The following is a 21,640-nucleotide window of genomic DNA, read 5'->3' on the forward strand; positions in this document are numbered from 1 at the left end:
GCCCCTAACATTTGTAATAATACTTGACTGAGTAAGGGGAAGGGCACTACAATTATGAAAGATGTAGTGATCACATGGCTAGACACTGTACGATAGCATATGGAACAGTACACAGCTTCACCAACAGAGTGTTAAAGTATCTGTTTTCCCACAGCCCCTCTGGCATTTGTCATTTTCCCTTTTTTTGTCAACTTAGCCAATCTGATGGGTAAGAAGTAGTGGTATTTCAGAGCTGTTTTAATATGTTTAATATATACATATGTGTGTGTGTGTGTGTGTGTGTGTGTGTGTGTGTGTGTGTGTGTAGAGCCTATATCAGATTGCACACTGTCTTGGGAAGGGGGAGAGGAGGGAGGGGGACCAAATTTAGAACTAAAAATCTTATAAAAATGAATGTTGAAAACTAAAAAGAAATTAATTTAAAAAAAAAAGAAATTATCAAGGAAAACTGCCCTGATCACCTCCTGAATGAGATCCCAAAGTTCCAGAGTTCCCAGTTCAAGGAGAACATGTTTCAAACAGCCAGAAAGAAACACTTCAAGTATCATGGAACCACAGTCAGGATAACACAAGATTTATCAGCTTCTCATTAAAGTGTTGGGGGAGGGGCTTGGAATACGATATTTCAGAAGGCAAAGGAGTTAGATTTATAACCAAGAATCATCTACCCAGCAAAACTGAGTATAATCCATGAGGAGGGAAATGGATATTCAATGAGATAGAAAAATTTAAGCATTCTTGAGAAAAGACCAGAACTAAATAGAAACTTTGATTTTCAAATACAAGACTCAAGGGAAGTATGAAAAGGTAAAGAGGAAAGAGAAATCATGTGGACTTACTAAAGTTAAACTGCTTATATTCCTACATGGGAATATGGTACTGGTAATTCATAAGACCTTTCTCCTTATTAGGTTAATTAGAAGGAGTGTATGTAGACAGAGGGCACAGGTGTGCATTGAATATGAAAGGATGATATCTAAAAAATAAAATTAAGGGGTGAGAGAGAAATGTACTGGGAAAAAGAAAGGGAGAGGTAGAATGGAGTAAATTAACTCACATAAAAGAGGCAAGAAAAAGCTTTTACAGTGGAAGGGAAGAGGAGCGAGGTGAGGGGAAGTGAATGAATCTTACTCTCTTCAGAACTGGCTCAAAGGGGCAGCTAGGTGGTGCAGTGGATAGAGCACTGGCCTTGGAGTCCGGAGCAACTGAGTTCAATTCTGGCCTCAGACACATAACACTCACTAGTTGTATGAGTCTGGGCAAGTTACTTAACCCTGATTGCCTCACCAAAAAAAAAAAAAAAAGCTTACATGATAAGAATGGACTATTCTGGGATATAGTTCCAGTTTACCCTCTCTGGTCCTTTCTCATTACTTCCCCAAGGCAGAGTTGCATTGGTCTCAAGGTCCTTATCCCATCAAAAGGCTCCAAGTACTGTGGGGGGAAAGCTCAGGTCTTTCTCAAGTGGTAGGCTTTCTTTCCTCTGGGATGGTTTGGACATCCCTTCCAAGAATGGGCTGGAGGGACCAAAGGGTATTGTTGGATGGTGCCTCACTTTCTTAAAGCATGGAGGAGGCAAAACTGTTGCTACATAACTATGGTAAATATATAACTGTTGCATATTCTTGCTACGTCACACCTAAGCAAACCTCCTTTTGCTAACTCTTCAGTGATTTATGAGTGCCTTCCTAGACAACCTGGCAATAATTCTGAGTCCCTGGATGGGGTGGGAAAGAGTCCTTACTTAGCCTCTAAGAAAGACGAGGGCAGGCCCTCCACAGAAATCTCTAAGGGGGCAAAGATTTTCTATTGTCTCCCTGATGTGGCTTTCAGGGAAGGGGAGATTTTGGTGGGTGAGCCAAGGAATACCAAGTGGGTGACAGTACTGGGAAAACCTCAGCATCAATTTAGATCTCAGTGCAGGCTGTGTACAAGAGGCTTATGAACTAAATTACTGCAGATGACCCTGATCTATAATGAAGAATTGTTGACCATGCCAAAAGTGTCACCCGTGCTGCAACCTTGATGTTCATGGTGCTACTCTGGCCCCTCAGCTCATGGTCAAACTTTACAATAGGAGAGCCACTGTGAAGTGTAAAGACTCATCATCACCCACCATATGGACCAGTTTGTTAAGATATGAACCTCATTCCTTCAGGGATTTATCCCTCAGGGACAAAAAGCCTAGAATTTTTGTCTTCCACATTTTTTCCCTTTGTATTGACTTTTCTATTTTTTTCTTTCTTCTTTTTCTTTATGGTGACTTTTGTGGGGGAAGGGATGAGCAGATAGGGGAATATAGAGTTCCCCTTAGTAGTGACTAAGCCAAGATTGTCTTTGCCTCAAAAGAACATAAGTGGTGGAAGGCCCTCTAGAAGATCCTGAGCACCATGCTACCATGGAGGGGGATGGTATATAATATGATTAATATGTACCAGGCTTTCAACCCTCCACCCTTTCCTTTGCAAAAAGGATTAGTTTTCCCTACTTTGCTCCTGCCTCCCTTGATCCAGCATCCTGGTCACCCGAGTTTTCTCTCCAGTGCTTTGTGTATGTTCATCTCACTTTGACCGGTGACCTGGCTTTGATCTTCTAATGTGGAAGCTCTAGAAAGAGGTCTCTAGTTAGTTAGGAAGTACACTAACCAATCAGAGTCATCCGTAGAAGAGCAACCACACCACATAGTCAGTTCCCTGCTCTAACTACTTAGACTGTTTTACTTTCTCTTTGTATCACCAGCATCTGGCAGTGCTTGCTTGATTTAGTGTGAGATTCATAGACTCACAGAGTATTACAGTTAGAAGATACCTAAGAGGTCACTTACTTCAATCTCTTCATTTTACAGATGAGGAAACTGAGGCTAAGAGAGGTAAAAGGACTTGTTTATATTCAAACAACACTAAGCAGAAGAATAAGAATTCCAACCCAGGTCTTCTGACTCCAAGTACAAGGTTCTTCCCATTGTACAATACTGTCTCTATCTACCTTCATGTTTCATTTTAGCTCTCTACTATGAAGCAGTTTTATAAACATTTTATTCTATTTATAGTTCTCATTTACATGATTTTATCTGTTAGTCAAAGGAGACTTTGGAGGGGCACAATCTCTCACTACTTGCTGAATTTCAGTGCTTACAGTGAGTGGGTCAATATAGAAAATATTGTTAGGAACATCACTATTTATTTTCACTCTTGGTCCCTGAACATCACTCGGTGTTACTAAAAGCCTCTTGATTAATCCTCCCTTTTGCCTCTTCCAAAGGACCATGCTGTAATTCTCTACAAACTTACCAACACATTCTTGAGGGTAGAGATGTTATATTATTCAACAGTGTAACACTGCACAGATTTGCTTGACGAAATTACTCAGCAAATCTTTGTTGAATTAATGAATGATAAATACAGGAACATCTATCTATCTTTTTCAAATTATAACAGAGAGATAATAGATTTAAAGGATGGAAGAGGTTATTTTATAGACGAGGAAACTGAAGTTAATTGACTTGCCTGGGATCACACAAATATATTGTAGATGGTAGCTAGGTGACACATGGATAGAGTGCGGGGCCTGAAGTCAGGAAGATTTATCTTCCTGAGCTCAGATCTGGCCTCAGACCCTTACTAGCTGTGTGATCTTGGGCAAGTCACTTAACCTTGTTTGCCTCAGTTCCTCATCTGTAAAATGAGCTGCAGAAGGAAATGGCAAACCAATCAAAAACAAAAACAAAACAAAACAAACAAAAACCCAAATAGGGTCATGAAGAGGGGGACATGGCTGAAAACAACTGAGCAAGAAGAAGAGCTGGGATAAGAAGTCAAGTCTTCTGACTCAAGATCACCATTCTTCCTACTACATCATTTAAAATGACATATCTAAAATACAAAAGTGAATAATGAAAATAGAGAATTATTTAATTTAACAATTGAATCATAGATAAATATGTCAAATCTAGAAAGCTCTCAAATAAGAAAAGAGAAATGCAATAAAAACTTGGTCTTCCTACCTTTAAGAAAGGGCTCTGTTTGCATCTGGAGCCTTATCTTAACCAAGTCCATAGGACCTCCAAGTCCTACTGAAACTGCACCTGACACCATGCTAGCCAGAAATAAATCTGACAAGGACCTTGAATCATTAGACTCTTCATAGTGGTACTGGGCAAGGAACTTCTGGGTATTGCTGAAGACACCGAACACCACAGAGCTGTAGACGGCAATGCTTGTCAATGGAAAAGACATTCCTTTAAAGAACCCAGCCACCTAACAGTGAGATAAACCAAACGTTAATAGGCATAAAGGCTTAAGCTAGATCCGAGAGAAGGCGTGAAAAAAATATATCTCTTTCGGTTTTCTTCAGGAGTCAGGCACTGTAAGTGTGAAATAATGTGCATCCTGTCAGATATGGTGGATACGTTGGTTAGCGTAGGGAAAGTGCTTTTATTCTTTTGCTTTTTTAAATCTTTATTACAAAGGATAATTTGCTAGGAAATAGAGAGGAGAGGGAAATGTTCAGAAAGGAATGTTATATAAAAGCAAAAGATAGCAATAAAAAGAATACTAAAAATAAAAGAATTCACAGCTCTTTTCTTTCTAGAGGCTCAGAAAACATCAGCCTGTGGTCTCTATATCTTCCACTTTACAGGGTAATTGTTGTTATTGTTTGACCTTCATTTCAAAGAGGACAATGACATCATGGGGTAATGTCTTGACATGTGTGTAAACTGGATTTAAGTGAGGCAGGGTTGCAGAGTCATCAGCCTCATTCTCTCTTCCAGAGTCAGCAAAGCCCAGCAGCCAGACAAAAGTCAAGATGACTCACAATGGCCTGGGATGCAGTGGATGACCTTGCTGTCTTCCATGTCTAACCAAGCTCTAAGCACTCCACAGTGCCTGCTTCAGCTACCTTCATGGCTGTTAGAACAAATTATTCTCATCTGCCTATTCCACCAGGGGAAGTCTTCACATGCTTGGAATAGACATCCCCCTAGCCTGTGGGTTACCCTCAACCTTTAGCCTATTTACAGAGACAGTTTTATTGGGTTGTGGCCACTGCTCATGTTATAGCTTCTTGGAGGCACAGGTGAGAGTTGGGTGACAAGTGGACACCAAAGGTGAATGAGTTTCTCTGAAAAGGGCCACTGCAGGGTAGTTAGTGCCTAGTCCAAGGGTGTGGACTGGAGGCAGCTCACACTGGCTCCCAAGATACCATTATTAAATTTTCAGTATGAGCATTTATACCTTGGAAATCAGCAAATGCTACAACAAATGATTTGTTGTTTTGTTCATTGTCTAGACTTTAGAAAGTTATGGAGAAAATGTCAATAAAGCAGATAAAACTTAAAAGTATTTCGAATATGCATTTTTTTCAGAAATCTAGTCATTAAATATATACCAGCACACCCCTAATAGCAATCTGACTCTGAGGCATGCAGAGGAAACAGTTTGCCCTTTAGCTATGGAGCATAAGGTGTATCATCCAACCTTTCTTCTTTATCATCCCCAGTCTAGCACGAATTCAAGGGCTCAGCTGTTTGAACGTAGTCTTACTAATAGTTACTTGCCCAGGGGAAGAAATGGTACATTAAAGATTAAAAAAAAAATGTCAACTATATCCATTTGATCCCCTCTATACTTTCTGATGGGGGCCAGAGAACGCCATTCAGTTTTTATTCATTCTTCCAACGTGTCTTTGATATAGATGTAAAAAAGAAATGATGTAGTTGAGCCAGGCCTCAAAAAACAACCCACTCAATCTAGCTACTTTTGATTTCTAGCCACATCATTTGTTTCCATGAGAATCTATGTGTTTGGTAGACTTAGTGTTCTTACTGTCTAGGTGAATATTTATGTTCTTTTAAGGGAAGAGAGATAACATAGAGTGGTAGGTAGAGAGCTGGCCTTGGAGTCAGGATAGCCTGAATTTACATCCTGCCTCTGACCCATACCAGCTATGTGACCATCTCTAAATCATAACTTCTCAGATTCCCCTACGTAGCTCTCCAAGAAAGTAACTTACAGATGACTTGCCAATTTGTATCAATGGAAAGACTTCCCATACTGTGAGCTCCCTAGACAGATGAAATTATAGGACCAGGACAATAAAAACAGAAAGCAGGAATTACTGAGGATAACTTAGGAGTGAGAGCAAGGAATCAATTTATTCTAAGCATTTATTAACACTACAGGGACCATACACATCAACTGATGTAAAAATAATATAACTTTACTTTGAAATAAAAATGTTCATCCTCTGAACTCTAACTTCTCATCGTAGATTTTTTTTAAAGGCACTTCATCAATTGATGCATCCTGGTCTTAAATTCTGGTTCTAGTGTTAAATACCTGCCATGTGCTTAGCACAGAAAGTGCTCTAGGCCTTGGATATAAACATAGATGAAAATTAAATAGTCCCTCATCATCCACTATAAGAAAGCACACTGGCTGTGGGGGAGGATGAATGGATATGAATGAAATTTTGATGAGGTCTAAAAGATGAGTTGCTGAATTATTGCTGAAAACTATTTTTAGAGTTATTAATTTCATCTGGGCTACTTGATCATCAAAGGTACATTTTAGTCAAATTTTAGTTCCACAGATTTTGCATGATTTAATAAAGTATGTGTGTGTGTATACTTATTTTTAGCATTAAAGATAACAAAGATATTGGGAGGCCTCTAGGTTATACCTGGTCACTTCAGTCTGCACCCACATGGACTATACTCCTGTATATGCCAAATTCAGGCAGGTACATACATGCATGCATGTGCACACACACAAACATATAACCTAAGAATAGCTAAGGCTTTTCAGGGCCTTTCTTAACTGTGAAATGTTACTTTTCAGTTCAATTCTTCTCTTTGTTATGGATCTCAACAGAAAGCCAAAAACAGAGTTTTTAGTGGGTATGCCATTTATCTTGGATAAGTCTGTAGAAATGACCAAAATGGGGACAAGAAATACCCATATTTTTGAGGACTCCCCAGTTACAGAATGTTATGCTTTGTGAGTGGAGTAAGACATGTAGTTTCTTTGCTCAGTTTTAGAGAGAAAATGGCCTTCATAAAGAGAATTATTTTACTTCAACCTTTTAAAGATCTGTGATTTTGTATGGGTATTCCTGGTACCAATGCACACCACAGCCACCTTCACCTTAATAGAATGTTTTAATGTATTACTGTGGCTGAAACAATCTGTCATCTCATAATAAGCTTTCTAGGGATGAGTCTTTCCAAATAACAGGTATGGTTCACTGACCCTGTAATGGGGCCTATAAAAAGAACTATAAAGACTCACTAAAATAATATGTTTCATCCAGTTGAACCAAATGGATCAAGGCAAGCTATTTGACAGGTCTAAGCTACCATCTTTTGACTGGGGAGACCCAAATGCATTTTAAATAACTATATATTTTTCCCAAGTTATTCAAGGAAAAAATAGTTTTCCCTAAATATTTTAAAGCTTTAAAAATTATCTTTTTCTTTTTACATTAAGTTTATTGCTTAATATATCTTTTCCCCTACCCTACTAAGCAAGTCATCTATTGTTCACAAAGAATAATGGAAGAATGAAAAAAAAATGCAATTCAGCAAAATCAGCTAGCACTTCAATTGATATTTCATACCCATGATCCCCTACCTCCTGCAAAGAAGGGAAGGAGATAAAGTGACTTAAACCTTATCATTACTTTGAAGTCTCCATACCTTCCTTCCTGGTAGTACTAAATACCAACATATAGCATCATCCACCATGCACAGACTTCAAAAATCTTAAATTCAACAAGCATTTAAGTACCTACTATGTTCCATGCTTGGCACTGGGGAGACAAAATGAAAAAATAGTCCCCATCTTCAAGGAGATTACAGTATATACATATATATATATATATATATATATATATATATATATATATATATATATATATATATATAATATATACATACACATATATATACACCCACATATATTCATATATATGTGTGTATGTATATATATGTGGGTGTATACATATGTGTATGTATATATATATTTATTTAAAGTCTCATAATTGTGTGGGAGGGGGATTTGCACATTTTCTTGTGGTATATTTATTATTTAACCAGTTCTTTCCAGTTTATAACCTTGGATTCTAGCACCCCAAGCAACCTCACAATGATATATTAATGGCCTTGCTCCAGAAGTCAGGAATAAAAAGCACCTGCCTTGGGGATCTTCCTGTCCAGAATGAAGAGAAGATATTAATATACAGTGCAGACCAATGGCTCAATTAAAAAAAATGCAACAGGATGAAATTGCCAGAAAACACAATTTTTTAAAATTTCAAAAACAATAAGCATGGATGTCACTATGGTAAAGAGTATTCCATGCTGCAAAAAGTTCCTGAGTACTCTATCCCTTTACTGCTTCTATGAAACACTCTCAATGAAAGAGTTCACCACATCTACTGTCAGAGCTCTTTTATTCAGCCACATACATTATGCATGGACATATGCTCTCTATATGCGCTCTCTCTCTCTCTCTCTCTCTCTCTCTCTCTCTCTCTCTCTCACTCTCTCTCTCTCTCTCTGTCTCCCCTCCCTCTTTCTCTCTTTCTGTGTGTGTGTCTCTGTCTCTATCTCTTTCTCTCTGTGTGTGTGTCTGTCTCTGTCTCTCTCTGTCTCTGTCTCTCTGTCTCTCTCTCTCTCTCTCTCTCTCACTCTCTCTCTGTCTCCCCTCCCTCTTTCTCTCTTTCTTTGTGTGTGTCTCTGTCTCTATCTCTTTCTCTCTGTGTGTGTGTCTGTCTCTGTCTCTGTCTCTCTCTGTCTCTGCCTCTCTCTCTCTTTCTCTCTCTCTCACACACACACACACACACACACACACACACACACACAAAGTACTTACACTTTCCTTTTTATACGTAGTGAGAATGCAATTCAGTGTGTTTTGATATCCTGTTCCAGCTTGCAAGCGAGTCTGTTGAAAGATTTAGGAATGATGAGAACTTAGAAGTATAAGATCATGGAATGTTAGAGCTATGAGGAATTGTAGACATAATTAAGTCCAGATCCTACATTATCTGGATGAGGAAAGTAAGGTCCAAGAAGAGAAGACAAGTTAGGTAAGGTCCCTATATACTAGCAAAGATGGAACTAGAACTCAAACTCTGGAAAGAACACAAAACTGTAGTCTCTGCCCTCAGAGAATTTGCAATCTATTCGGGAAGATGAAACACATAAAAATATGACAACTTAGCTAACAAAAGCATCTGTGCTAACTGTAAAATGAATGGGACTGTCAATCTGAACAACAGGAATTTAGACAGGGAAATATCATTATGGTCTAGATTTGCTAAGAAGAAGAGCTTGATGGAAATAGTGGGCATTCAATGGGCCCTGAAATTACCTCACCTTCAGTCTCAAGACTAAATGAAGCACATTAAGTCAATGGTGATCAATCTATTCCTTCCTTTTCCAACCGTTTGCCCTCTGTTTTTCCTCTTTTTCTTTTTTCTCCCCTACTTCTGTCTGATTTTCCAGTGACACAAATTACAATTGCTTAGTTCCAATGGCACAAAAATAATTACAATAGTAATAATGATGGTGATAACTAACATTTACACAGTAGTTTAAGGTTTATAAAGCACTGCACATACTTTACCTCAAGTGTTCTTTACATCAACTCTATGGGGTAGATACTACAGGTATTAAAGAGTTGATTATAAAATTTCAGAGTAGAAAGAGACCTACCCAATAGAGTACCCTCCAGCTGTGACATTTCATTACCAGCAATGATTTGGATAAAAGCATAGATGGCATGCTCATCAAAGTTTTGGGTTACAGAAGATGACAGAGTTGCAGGAAGAAAAACTGCAAAGGTCCAACAAGCAATTCCTCCAAACAGATCTGGAAAACACACTAAACTAAGTGCTGACTGAGAAAGCCAAGAAGAAAATCACAGGGAGTCATTTTTTCCAGCTCAGGTTGGCATAAGGAAACAGACAGTGTTTCTCTATGACACTGGGGTAGAGTTTATCCAAGAATGGCTTCATGTAGCAGTCTAGGGGAAGGAAATGTCATGACCAAAAAAAGAACCTATGTATCATATTACCAAAATAATAGTAATCATAAAATAAAACTGCTCCAATTTCCTAGAACCAGAGGGAGATATGGAAATCAAAAGAATCTGCTGGTCATTCCCAAAGGAAACCACAAAAGGAAAACTCCCAGGAACATTAGAGACAAAATATTAAGCTTCCAGGTCAAAGAGAAAATACTGCAAGAAACCAAAAAGAAAGAATTCAAGTATCAAGTAATCAGAGTCAGGATAAAACACAATTTTACAGCCACCACTAATAAAGGATTGGAGTGCTTGGTATAAAATATTCCCAAAGGTAAAAGATAAAGGCTTAAAACCAAGAATAACTTTCCCAGAAAAATTGACAGGGGAAAAAACTAGTCTTTAATGAACTACAGGATGTTTAAACATTCCTGGTGAATAGTCCAGAGCTGAGTAAAAACTTTGAAGTACAAACTCAGGAGTCACATAGAACAGAGATTGGACTTCTTCTGTGTGTCCACAGAGGGCAGAAACAGGAGCAATGGATAAGTGTTGCAAAAAGTCAAATTTAGGTTTAATGTTTAAAAAAATTCCTAAGAATTAGAGCTGTCCAAATATGAAATGGACAGTCCAGAGAGGTAATGGGCTTCCCTTCCTCAGAGGTCTTCAAGTAGAATCTGGATGATCTTTTGCCATGTATGTTGTGGTGGGGATTCCTTTTGTATACCTAGATAGACATATTCCATTCCAGACACAGATCCATTCCAACTCAAATTCTGTGAAATAGAGATGTTGAGTCTAGAGAAGAGAAGACTTAGGAGGTGCAAGGTTTTTATCTTAAAGTGTTTGGAAGGATGCAATAGAGAAGTGGGAGCAGATTGATTCTGCTTTGCCACAACACTTGGATCAGTAGTTGAGCCTTGGAATAAGGTCAGTTTAGGGTTAACATGGCAATAAGAACTGAATTACGGATGTCTGTCCATTGAATGGTCTTCCTCATAATGTAGTAAGCTTCCTATCACTGGGCATATTCAAATAAATGCTAGATTGCCAGTTGCCCAGGATACTGTGGCGGGCATTCTTGTACTGTGGTGCAAGTTGTATTCAGTGACCTCTGTTGTGTGCCCAAACGTTAACCTTCCATTATATTCTGCTTGTAGAATTTATGCTCCTAGTTAGCTCCCATCATTTATGTATTGAAATTTACTAAAATGAATTCTAACCACTAATTAAGTAACTACTGCTAGCAATTTAGATGCTGCCAGGAATGCCCATTGGCAGTTGGTACTCCGCCCTCAAGAAGCTTGTATTCTGTTGAAGGAAACAAATCCCTACTGCTTTTAAAAATGGCAAAAATGCAATAGTTTAAGTAGTGGTGATTGTTTTTTAGCATTTTTTCATAACAGTCCTGTAGGTAGCACAAGTAATGTTGGTTTCATTTTTTTTTTTGGGGGGGGGCTTGTTCTAGACCTGATTTCATCTGTGTATGGAACTTCCTCCACCAGTGCAGATCAGTAATTCATCTTTTAGCTTTTAGTCTTAGAAAGTTATTTGGGTCACTAAATGACTTGCCATAGTCACATGGCTTGTGTGTATCAGAGGTAGGACAAGTCTTCCCTACTCCAAGGCTAGCAGGCCATTTGTCTGCCTCTCTTCTTGATTTAATAGGTGAGCAAACTGAAACTGAAGCTGAAATTCAGAGAGGATTCCCCAAGGAAGAGATATATTTAGCAAGTGACATAGCCAGGATTCAGAATTAGATTTTCTGATGGCAAGTCCAGTGTTCTTTTTACTACCTTGCACTGGGTCAAGAGCACATCCATTTGTTTTTCTAGAGGAAGCATCCTTTAGATAAACACATTTGCATTATTCAACAAGAGTGAGAGTTACTTTCACACAATTTGTTCCACTCATAGGGCATCCAGCCCCCATGACATTTCTTCTTTGCATACTAGGCCCTTCATAGGGCATGGCCATTCTCCATCATGCTCCATGCACCTCATCTTTATTTCCAGGCCCATTAAATTTAAATGTATCAGCAAGGGGGACATAGAGAAAGAATATAAGCCAATATGGTAACTGAAATTCCTTCAAGGGCACTTTGTGTTGTAGGGTGATGACAAAGATGACAAAGCATGTTAGTAGCAAGCTCAACTTTGGCCAAGGAGAGCCATTTTATTTAAAATCAAACAAAGCCTTTTTTGGGTTTTATTTTTTAAGTATGGATAATACCGAATTAGTATCATTTCCTTTCCCTTAATACAATAAATTACTTCTGTCTAAGAATGCTCCTGAATGCATGGAAACCAAGCACAATTGAGTGATTAATCACCAAGAATTTACTTTGCATTAAATATGTACAAAGAATTGTGATAGGTGCTGAGGGCATAAAAGCAAAAATGAAGTAGTCTCTGCCCTCAAGAAGCTTGCATTCTATAGAATGAGACTGATAATGATGATGATGATGATAACTAGTATTTATATAACATTTTAAGGTCTACAAAGCATTTCATATATGCTATGTATATTTCATATATGCAAAGTGCACATACTAGACTTTGCACATACTAGACATAAATAAATCTAATATCTGCAAAGTTTATACAAAGTAATGGGGAGGGAAGAATTAGTGCTGGGGTATCCAGAAAAGTCTCTTAGAATATAGTGCTTTTATAAGAAGATAGCGATCCAATCAAGTCTCCCGAAAGCCTTTGCTCTTCCTCTTCCCTTGACCCATCCTAGGTAATCATTTAAAATGGTGAGGTACTCTCTTGATCCAGAGAACCCCATAAGTCAAGAGGTTCAAATCTCCGGGACCACTTCAAGAACACCCATGAAAAAGCCCAAGCTATCAAGGGCATGCATATCCAAAAAGCTACCAAGTATTTGAAAGATGTCACATTGAAGAAACAATGTTTCCCTTCAGGTGATATAATGGTGGAGTTGGCAGGTGTGCCTAGGCTAAGCAGTGGGGTTGGACACCGAGGTGTTGGCCCAAAAAGATTGCTGAATTATTGCTGCATATGCTTAAAAATGCAGGGAGTAATGCAGAACTGAAGGGTTTGGACGTGGATTCTCTTGTCATTAAGCATATCCAGGTTGACAAGGCTCCCAAAATGGGACGGCGTACTTGCAGGGCTCGTGGTCAGATCAACCCATAGATGAGTTCTTCTTGCCATATTTAGATGATAGTTACTGAAAAGGATCAGATTGTTCCTAAACTAGAGGAGGAGGTTGATTAAAAGAAAAAGACATCCCAGAAGAAACAAAAGCTTATAGCAGGGGAGTAAATATGACGTTAGAATGCAAATAAAAGTGAAACGAAAACAAAAAAAATTTAAAAATATATACATAGATATCCTAAGAGGTACAGAATGATAAAATGGAGAAAGAAATGGTAGAGGGAAAGGCAGACAGGACTTGAGTCTTGACTCTGCTACTGGACAAGCTCTAAATTCCCTCCCAGCTCTAAATCCTAAGCACTGACCCCAGGATTCTGCAATGAATGCATTTTGCAAACCTTTTAAATCTTACAGTGCTACGTAAATCAGAGAACAATAGTCTTATGCTATATTATAATAGCAATGCTATTATTTCAATATGACCTTACTCGTTAACTATTTGAATTTTGGCATGCCGCTTTACTTGTCGGGTCCTAATCTCTGTTTTTTCATCTATAAAATGAGGGTAATGATATGCGTACTTACTCCACAGTTGCTGTGTGGATTACATGTGACAATGGATGCAAGTTGATAAAGAAATGTGTGCCATTATATTTGTTAGAAAGTATGAAGGCCTGAAGGAAAAGGCTATGTCAGTCAACTATTCTACTACGTTAAGTTCCTACTATGTGCCTATTACTATATTAAGTGCCTACTATGTGTCAATCACCGGAGATACCAAAGAAAAGCAGGAGGAAAAATCCTTAATCTTAAGTAACTCACTATATAATGGGAGAGAAAACATGCAAATCACTATATACAAACAAGATATATAAAGATCAGCTGGAAGTAATCTCAGAGGGAATGCACTAAGGAGGCCTAGGAAAAGCTTCTTGCAGAAAGCAGGACTTTAGGTAAGGCTTGAAGAAAGCCAGGGAAGCCAAGAGGCAGAGATGAGGAGGGTAAGAATTCCAGGCACGAGGAGGCAGCGAGTGAAAATGCTTGGGGTGAGAGATGCAATATGTTGTTCAAGGCACAGAAAAGAGGCAATGGTACTGGATTGCAGAGTATATGGAGAGGAGGAAGATGTAAGAAGATTGAAAAAGTAGGAAGGGGCCAGATCATTGAAAGACTTTTAAAGACAAGCAGAATTTTATATTTTATCACTAAGGTAATAGGGAGCCACTGGATTTTATTGAATAAGAGAGTAACATAATCAAATGTGTGCTTTTAAGAAAATCAATTCTACAGTTGATTTTAGGATGGATTATAAACTTGAATCAGGGAGATCCAATGGAGATTGCAATGGTCCAGACATAAGGTAAGCAGAACGTGTGCTAGGGTGGTGTCAGTATCAGAGGACAGAGATATGGTAAAGGCGGAAACAACAGGGCTTGACAACTGATTGGATATGAGGAATGGGTGAGAATGAGGAGTCAAAGATACCTGACCTTTAGTTTACAAAACTGGGTGAGTAGGAGGATAGTGGCACCCTCCACAGTAATAGGGAAGGTAGGAAAAGGAGAGTCTTAAGGAATAGGCAATGACTAAGGGAAGACATTTTTCCATTCTTTTCCCCATGCTGAGTTTTGTACTCTTAACGTTCCATCCTGAAAACATTAGCATCTGACAATACCGTTCTCATATACCAACATTTTCTAAGTTTGGCAAAAATCAGGCACACTCATTGGTTATTTTCTCATCAGAAGTGCCTCCAGTTTCCTTTCCTTTTTGATGTTTCTCTCATGTCCTCACTTACATCTTCTTCAATAACAAGGTGTCTAGGTGGTGTGGTTGAGTACTGGCTTCAGAGTCAAGAAGCCTTGAGTCTGAATCTTACCGCTGTGTAACTACAGGCAAGTCACTTAACTTTATCCCTTCATTTCTTCATATGTAAAATGAAGGGTTGCACTTGATGGCTTCTAAGGTCTCTTGTAGCTCTACATCTATGATCCCCTGTTTTAAAATACTTTTAGAAAGGAATTGGAAGTCTATTTGAGAATTCCCAAGAAAGGGAACTAGAGCTTCTGGACAGCAGGGTTCTCTGACTGTGACAGGGAGACATTCCGAATCAGAGTGCCTATAGGGGGCAGTGGGACCCACCCTGGTGCTTCTCACTCACCCCTCTTAGAAGCACCAGAAAGCATTAGGTCAGTAAGAGTCTTATCCTGCACAGCCATTGTTCTTTATCCTTCAAAATGGTCATGGGGAACTGCATCCTCCATACCTTAACTGTATCCATAGGATGACCCACAATGACACTTGTAGCACCTGTAGATGAAAAGAAAAACAACTCAAAATGGTGAGTCCTAACTCCTCCCCTCTTAACTCACAATGTTGAAAGACAAATCAGTTTAGGATTCATTTCACAAAAGCAGCAATGTGTAAGCTTTGCAAAGGGGAGGCATCTATGTCCTAAAGTGTCTCACACATAGCACAAGCACTTACAGTCTATAAGTAGCTTTAAAATATAATTATAAATATGAATAAGGCAGATGCCAGGAAACCAATCCTATTGAAACTTTTAGCTATCGTATCTAATGGATGATGAATATGGAATACTCTTATAGATAGTGTGACCAAGAAGAGCCAGATCAAATTAACACATCACAAAAGATAAAGCCATTACTCTCTTTTAGATCTCTTCCTACACTCAGTAAAACTTAAAACCTCCATTTGGGACTTTGATAAGTCAAGGGGAGAGTACCCCCTTACCCCAGGGACACTATAGCCCTCACCCTCAATCAAGGAGATTTCATCAAAAGGGACCCTAAATATTAGTTCTCTACCAGCCAAAAATACTTTGCATTTTCTTTACAAATGTTTTTTATTCATTCATTCATTTGTTCATTTATTTATTTGTGTTTCTCCCTATTAGAATGTAACTTCCTTGAAGACAGGGATTTTTTCAGGTTCCTTTTCTTTCTTTCTTTCTTTTTTTTTTTTTGAAAGGGTAGGGTAGAGATTAGAGGAGGTCTTTATATTCTTTACCCAGTACAGCCGTTTATTTAATTTATTTATCTATTTATTTGTTTGGCTAGGCAATGGGGTTAAGTGACTTTCCCAGGGTCAGGCAGCTAGTAAGTGTTATGTGTCTGAGGTCCGATTTGAACTCAGGTCCTCCTGAATCCAGGGCCAGTGCTCTATCCACTGAACAACCTAGCTGCCCCCCAGTACAGCATTTTAGCAAATAGTAGTCACTCAATTCTTCACTTATATATGACCTCTTCAAAGACAAAATAAAGGCCTTACCCTTTAACCATGCTAACTTGACCAGACTTCTACTTGTCACACCACGTACACACTTCAGACTTCATCAAAGCTTTATATGTGGCATCAATGAGGATATTTATACCTTACATTGGGAAATAGCTTCAAAGCCAAAATAACACCTTTTTAACACTACTAATAAATCTTAATCTCTGCATTGAGCCTTATCTGTGAAGTAAGAGTATTGGACTAGATGACCTCTGTAACTCTCTAAATTCTGTGATCCTATGATGCTAAGATTATTGGTCAATCATCCAGAGTCAAAGAGGTAGTAACTTGAAGACCTGGGATTTGGAAACATCATTTTAACAACTGTATGGAGGATGGATTGGAAAGATGAGGCACAGGAGGCAGGGAGAATAACAAAGAAGATACTGCAACAGTCCAGGCCAGATATACTAAGGGTCTGAATTAGGGTAGTTTGGGTGTGAGTAGAGAGAAGGGAATGATGAAAGAGATGTGGACAGAGCATCTATAAGATGTGAGGAGTCAAGGAAAACTTCAAGGTTGCAAACCTTAGTGATTGGAAGGACAGTGGGTACTCTTGACAAAAATAGGTAAGCATGGAAGAGGGATGAGTTCTGAAGAAACAGTGGGCACTATTTTGGATATATTAAGTTTGAGAGGCCTAGAGCACATCCAGTTTGAAATGTCCAACAAGCAGTTACTGATGTGGGCCTGGACCTCCGAAGAGAATCGAGGACTAGATATACAGTTCTGGAAGTATATATGCCTAAAACACTGATGTTTGTAAAGTACAATCTAATGTGGTATAAAAGTGTGAGTTCTTATTATTGTTGGGGTTTTCCCTATAAATTCCTATACTTCTCTTGACATCTTGTATATGCTATATGTGTACAAGGAAGGAAGGCATCATAATAGAGGGGAAAGAACACAGAAAATGGAGTCACAGGACCTGATTTTAAATACCAGTTTTGATATTTAGTCCCTGTGTGACCCTGAGCAAGTCATCACATCCCTGTGCCTCAGCTTCCTTATCTGAAAAATGGGTGACCCCTCAGGCCCCCTTTCAGCTCTACATTTGTGATTTTCCTTAACTTCCACGTAAATTTCACCTGTTCTCATGGACATCATCTTTGGGGGTAATATAAGTGCTTGCTCAGGGGCATCACAGTGTGTGGGGCAGGCTAGAAGCACTTTCCTGCCAAGGGGTCTTTCTCTCATGAGGTGAATGAAGATAAAATGATAAGGGAAAAGGTAAATGGGAGCATAGGAGACAGTCCAGACAAGAGAAGAGCCACAAAAGACCTGTTCAAATCAGAAGAAAAGTAAATGAATCACTGAGGAAGGAGAGTAAGGTTAGCGAATAATAGAGAGCACAGAAAAATGAATCCAGTCTCCCTAGAGTCCTTTTGATTGTCTTCCAGGCATATTTCTCTCCTCTATTGGAAGGGAAGAGCCATGGAGAAGAATGGGGAATGGGGCCAAGTGTGCTTGAATGAATAGTGATTTTAGGAAAGAGGACAAATGAGGGCAACTAAGTGGTCCAGAGGATGTCAAAGAATAGTTTTGAAGAAATACTGGAGAAAATAAAAAGGCTTAAATAAGAGTAACAATGGGAATGGAGGAGGGAGAAGGAGGAGAGGAGGGAAAGGTAGAATTTTCTCAAAGTTAACAGGAAATAAACACATCTGAAAGGTTTCTGCAGGCTTTTTTTCTTGTCCGACCAAAACCCCAGCTACTTCAGTAACATGTCAGCTTGAACAACTAGATAACTTGGCTGCATTCTACCTCCTTGCCAAGGCTTTCGGGTTAATTCATTCTGACAATGTAGGTGGCTGTGTCTCACAACTTAGCTCCAACCTGCTCTATACTTGCTCAGCCCTCTTAGACTCCATCAGTCTCCCAAGGGGAGCGCTAGTCCTTCCTTTCCTCCTCTTAACTGCCATAAAATGGGAATTCAGAAGTCATCCTGAATCCTACTAGCCCTACCCTTCTGTAAAGGTGCAGTCAGCACCAAACATTGTCGAAACACTCATGTCATATGTTTCTGTTGAGTTAGAACGCACACTTATCAAGATTTCTCACTGGCAATAAGGTACATCCAGTCATAAAAGGGTGTGTATTAAAAAACCCAGCCTATTGGCTGAGGACTCTTCCTAGGAGTTTAATAATTAAGATTATCAATCCACATATATGGGGATTTTTAGTTAAAACGGTAATGGTTTAAAATAGGTTTAACATTTTCCAATTTGTTTTTTCTTACTAAAGGTGAGTGTTTGATAAAGGTGTCCTCCTTAGATACAACACAAAATACTCTTGTAAGGGTGGGCAGGGGACATAAACCTGAGCCTATGGCAAATTTGTTCCAATATCCAACAGTCTCTTGACTTACTCAAGTCAGGCTTGCTCTGAAATGCACATCTGCTCATCACCATCCACCCTAGCCCATTTCAAAAAAGTGATTCACTGTCAACTCTCCTACCCCCTCAGGGTCAGAGTTCAATAACATCACTTTCCCACCTCCTCCTCATTGTTGATCTTTAGGTCCCCGGAGATTCCAAAAGACAAACTTACCCCCGATCCAGCCAGCTACAAAATCTTCCATAATTTAGCAGTGTCGTTCCAACTCCACCTGATGATCTACGTGCGTGTTTATTTTAAAAGGGTGCAGGGAAACAAGGTGGGCGGATATGTGGCAGGAGGTGATGGAGGGAGGCTTTAGAAGTTTACAAGCCCCATTCGGCTTCCTTTGCCCGTGCTGTCTGCTAGCGATCCAGCCTTCAGCAGTTATGATAACGTTCTGGGGTTTATCCAAATCCAAGGGCAGCTCAGAGCTATGCCAGCGCGTGTCTGATTCTACAAGTTTCAAAGATTGGAACTAGCAGAGCGGGACGCTTCACCTCTCCCACAGCTTGTCTCAAAGTAGCTCACCGCTGGGGTTTTAAGAACGCCCCTGGACCTTAAAGGCACAGTACACAGACCCAAGCAATAATTTAGCTGGGCCGGTACAGAACACTCCTTGGCACAGTTTATGCTGAAAGAGAAATTCAAACAAAAGCTTAAGCTATCCCACCGCAACTAGCATGCAAATCACCGTATGAAGAAAGCGCCCACTCTTTTTATTTTGTAGCTCAGTAGAAAGAGAGAGAGAGAGAGGCGGAGAGAGAGAGAGAATTAAGATCCCCAAAGCATCTGCAAGGTTAATTTCAGACGGTGGTACGGTGATGAAACGATGAAACATCTCTCTCTCTCTCTTCTCTCTCTCTCTCTCTCTCTCTCTCTTCAAAGAAGATAGGAACTACTTAGGTGAGAAAGTTGTAGAGTTTCGGTTGTCAGATGGAATCACTGGCTCAGGCATTTTGGGGGTTGTTTTTCTTGGTTAGAAGGGAAAGGGATTAATTTCAGAAATGGCTTCATGGTAAAAGTCTCTCCAATAAAACCTTTATCTAATGGATTTTTTTCAAAGTCAGGAGGTTCACGAATTCTGATTTTGGGTGTCTAATCAAACAAAAATATTGTTGTGTTTTTGTTTACTTTTCTAAACACTACATGCTGGGAAATGATCATATCACCTACCTTACTCCTAGAAGTGTTGTGAAGATCAAACAAGATAATACACACACACACACACACACGCATATATATATGCAACATTTTGAAAACTTAAAGCACTTGGATAAATATTTACTATTTTTATTATTAAATTAAAGTTGCAAACTGGAAACCAGGTAGTTGCCTATCCATTAGGGAATAGCTCAACAAATTGTGGTACATGGTTGTTGTTTTTCCTGCTCAAAGAGGATCAATCAAAATGACATCACTATGTCAGGCAGTCACGGTAAAATGTGTCTGACTATGGCTGATCAGACCAATATGAGCTCAGAATACTTTACCACAAGTCAGGCACAAATAGTCCATATGAATATTTGGAGTTGAGATGCCTCTGAATTTGTGTGTCTCTCATTTCTTTTGAGCTACTGCAATTTTGCTTTGCTCATAGAGCTCAGTGCCTTCTTTGATGTGGTTATGCTACACTAGGCAGTCCTGTGCCAGTGTCTCCCAAGTTTCACAATCAATTCCAAAGTTCCTCAGAGAGACCTCGAGAGTGTTCTCAAATTGCTTCTTCTGATCTCCATGTGAGCACTTGCCTTGTGTGAGTTCCCCATAAAATAATCTTTTAGGTAAATGCATTTTTGGCATTTGAACAACATGGCTAACCCATTGGAGTTGGGTTCTCTTCAGTAGACTTTGAATGCTTGGCAGTTTAGCACAAGAAAGGACCTCAGTGTCTGGTACTTCATCTTGCCAGGTGATTTTCAGAATCTTCTGAAGACAATTCAAATGGAAGTGATTCAGTTTCCTGGCATGGTGCTGGTATACCACCCAAATTTCATACACATACAATGATGAGGTCAGCACAAGGAATATGTATGCCTTCAGTTGGGTAGGCAGCCCGATACTTCTTTTCTCCACACTTTTCTTTGAAGCCTCCCAAACACTGAGCCAGTTCTGGATCCAGATTTCATACACATACAATGATGAGGTCAGCACAAGGAATATGTATGCCTTCAGTTGGGTAGGCAGCCCAATACTTCTTTTCTCCACACTTTTCTTTGAAGCCTCCCAAACACTGAGCCAGTTCTGGCAATTGGTGCTTCAACCTCATTGTCTATGTGTGAATATAATGGAAATGATGAACCTGATGAATACAGAAACATGAGATAACTTACATAAACTGTTGAAAAGTAAAATAGGAAGAGCCAGGAAAACAATGTACTCAATGACTACAGCAATGTAATTGAAAAAACAATAGCCACAAAGTAATTTAAACTGAACGTTGAGACCAAGCTTGGCCCCAAAATAAAAGATATGAGAAGATAACTCTCCTTGATCCTTTGTAGAAGTGGGATATGGATCCAAAGGTATGAATCATTTCATAAAAACCTGGTGTCTTGCTGTATTTCATGGAGATGGGACTGGTCTAGGTGTTTGCCTCTGAAAATTGATTCTCTTGGAGGTATTTGATTCCTGTTCAAGCAGATGCAGCCTACCAGGTTCTTCTTCTGGTTATGAAAGGCTACTTCTTCTACTTCTACTTCTAAAATAAAGTGTTCCCAGGAAGTATTATAAATTGCACATTTCCCCAGCAGTGTTCATCATCCATAAGCTGGGTGACATCTTAGTTTGGAACATGCTTCTTTTCTACCTAGGTAAAGT

The 21,640-nt window shown here is 39.2% G+C and overlaps 1 protein-coding gene across 1 annotated transcript in view; it reads right to left on the reverse strand.

The window, feature by feature from the left end:
- SLC25A48 (solute carrier family 25 member 48) overlaps positions 1-19,322 on the reverse strand; it is a 56,382-nt gene extending 37,060 nt beyond the window's left edge. The window contains exons 1-4 of the mRNA XM_020991406.1: positions 18,998-19,322; positions 15,417-15,460; positions 8,874-8,945; positions 4,004-4,256 (exon numbers count right to left, since the gene is read on the reverse strand). Coding sequence (XP_020847065.1) covers positions 4,004-4,256; positions 8,874-8,945; positions 15,417-15,460; positions 18,998-19,028 — 400 coding nt within the window. The 5' untranslated portion in view covers positions 19,029-19,322. The remainder of the gene's footprint in view (positions 1-4,003; positions 4,257-8,873; positions 8,946-15,416; positions 15,461-18,997) is intronic.
- Positions 19,323-21,640: the final 2,318 nt, after the last annotated feature.

This window comes from Phascolarctos cinereus, unplaced genomic scaffold (genome assembly GCF_003287225.1).
Source record: "Phascolarctos cinereus isolate Bilbo 61053 unplaced genomic scaffold, phaCin_HiC Scaffold_2;HRSCAF=192, whole genome shotgun sequence".
NCBI classification, from domain to species: Eukaryota; Metazoa; Chordata; class Mammalia; order Diprotodontia; family Phascolarctidae; genus Phascolarctos; species Phascolarctos cinereus.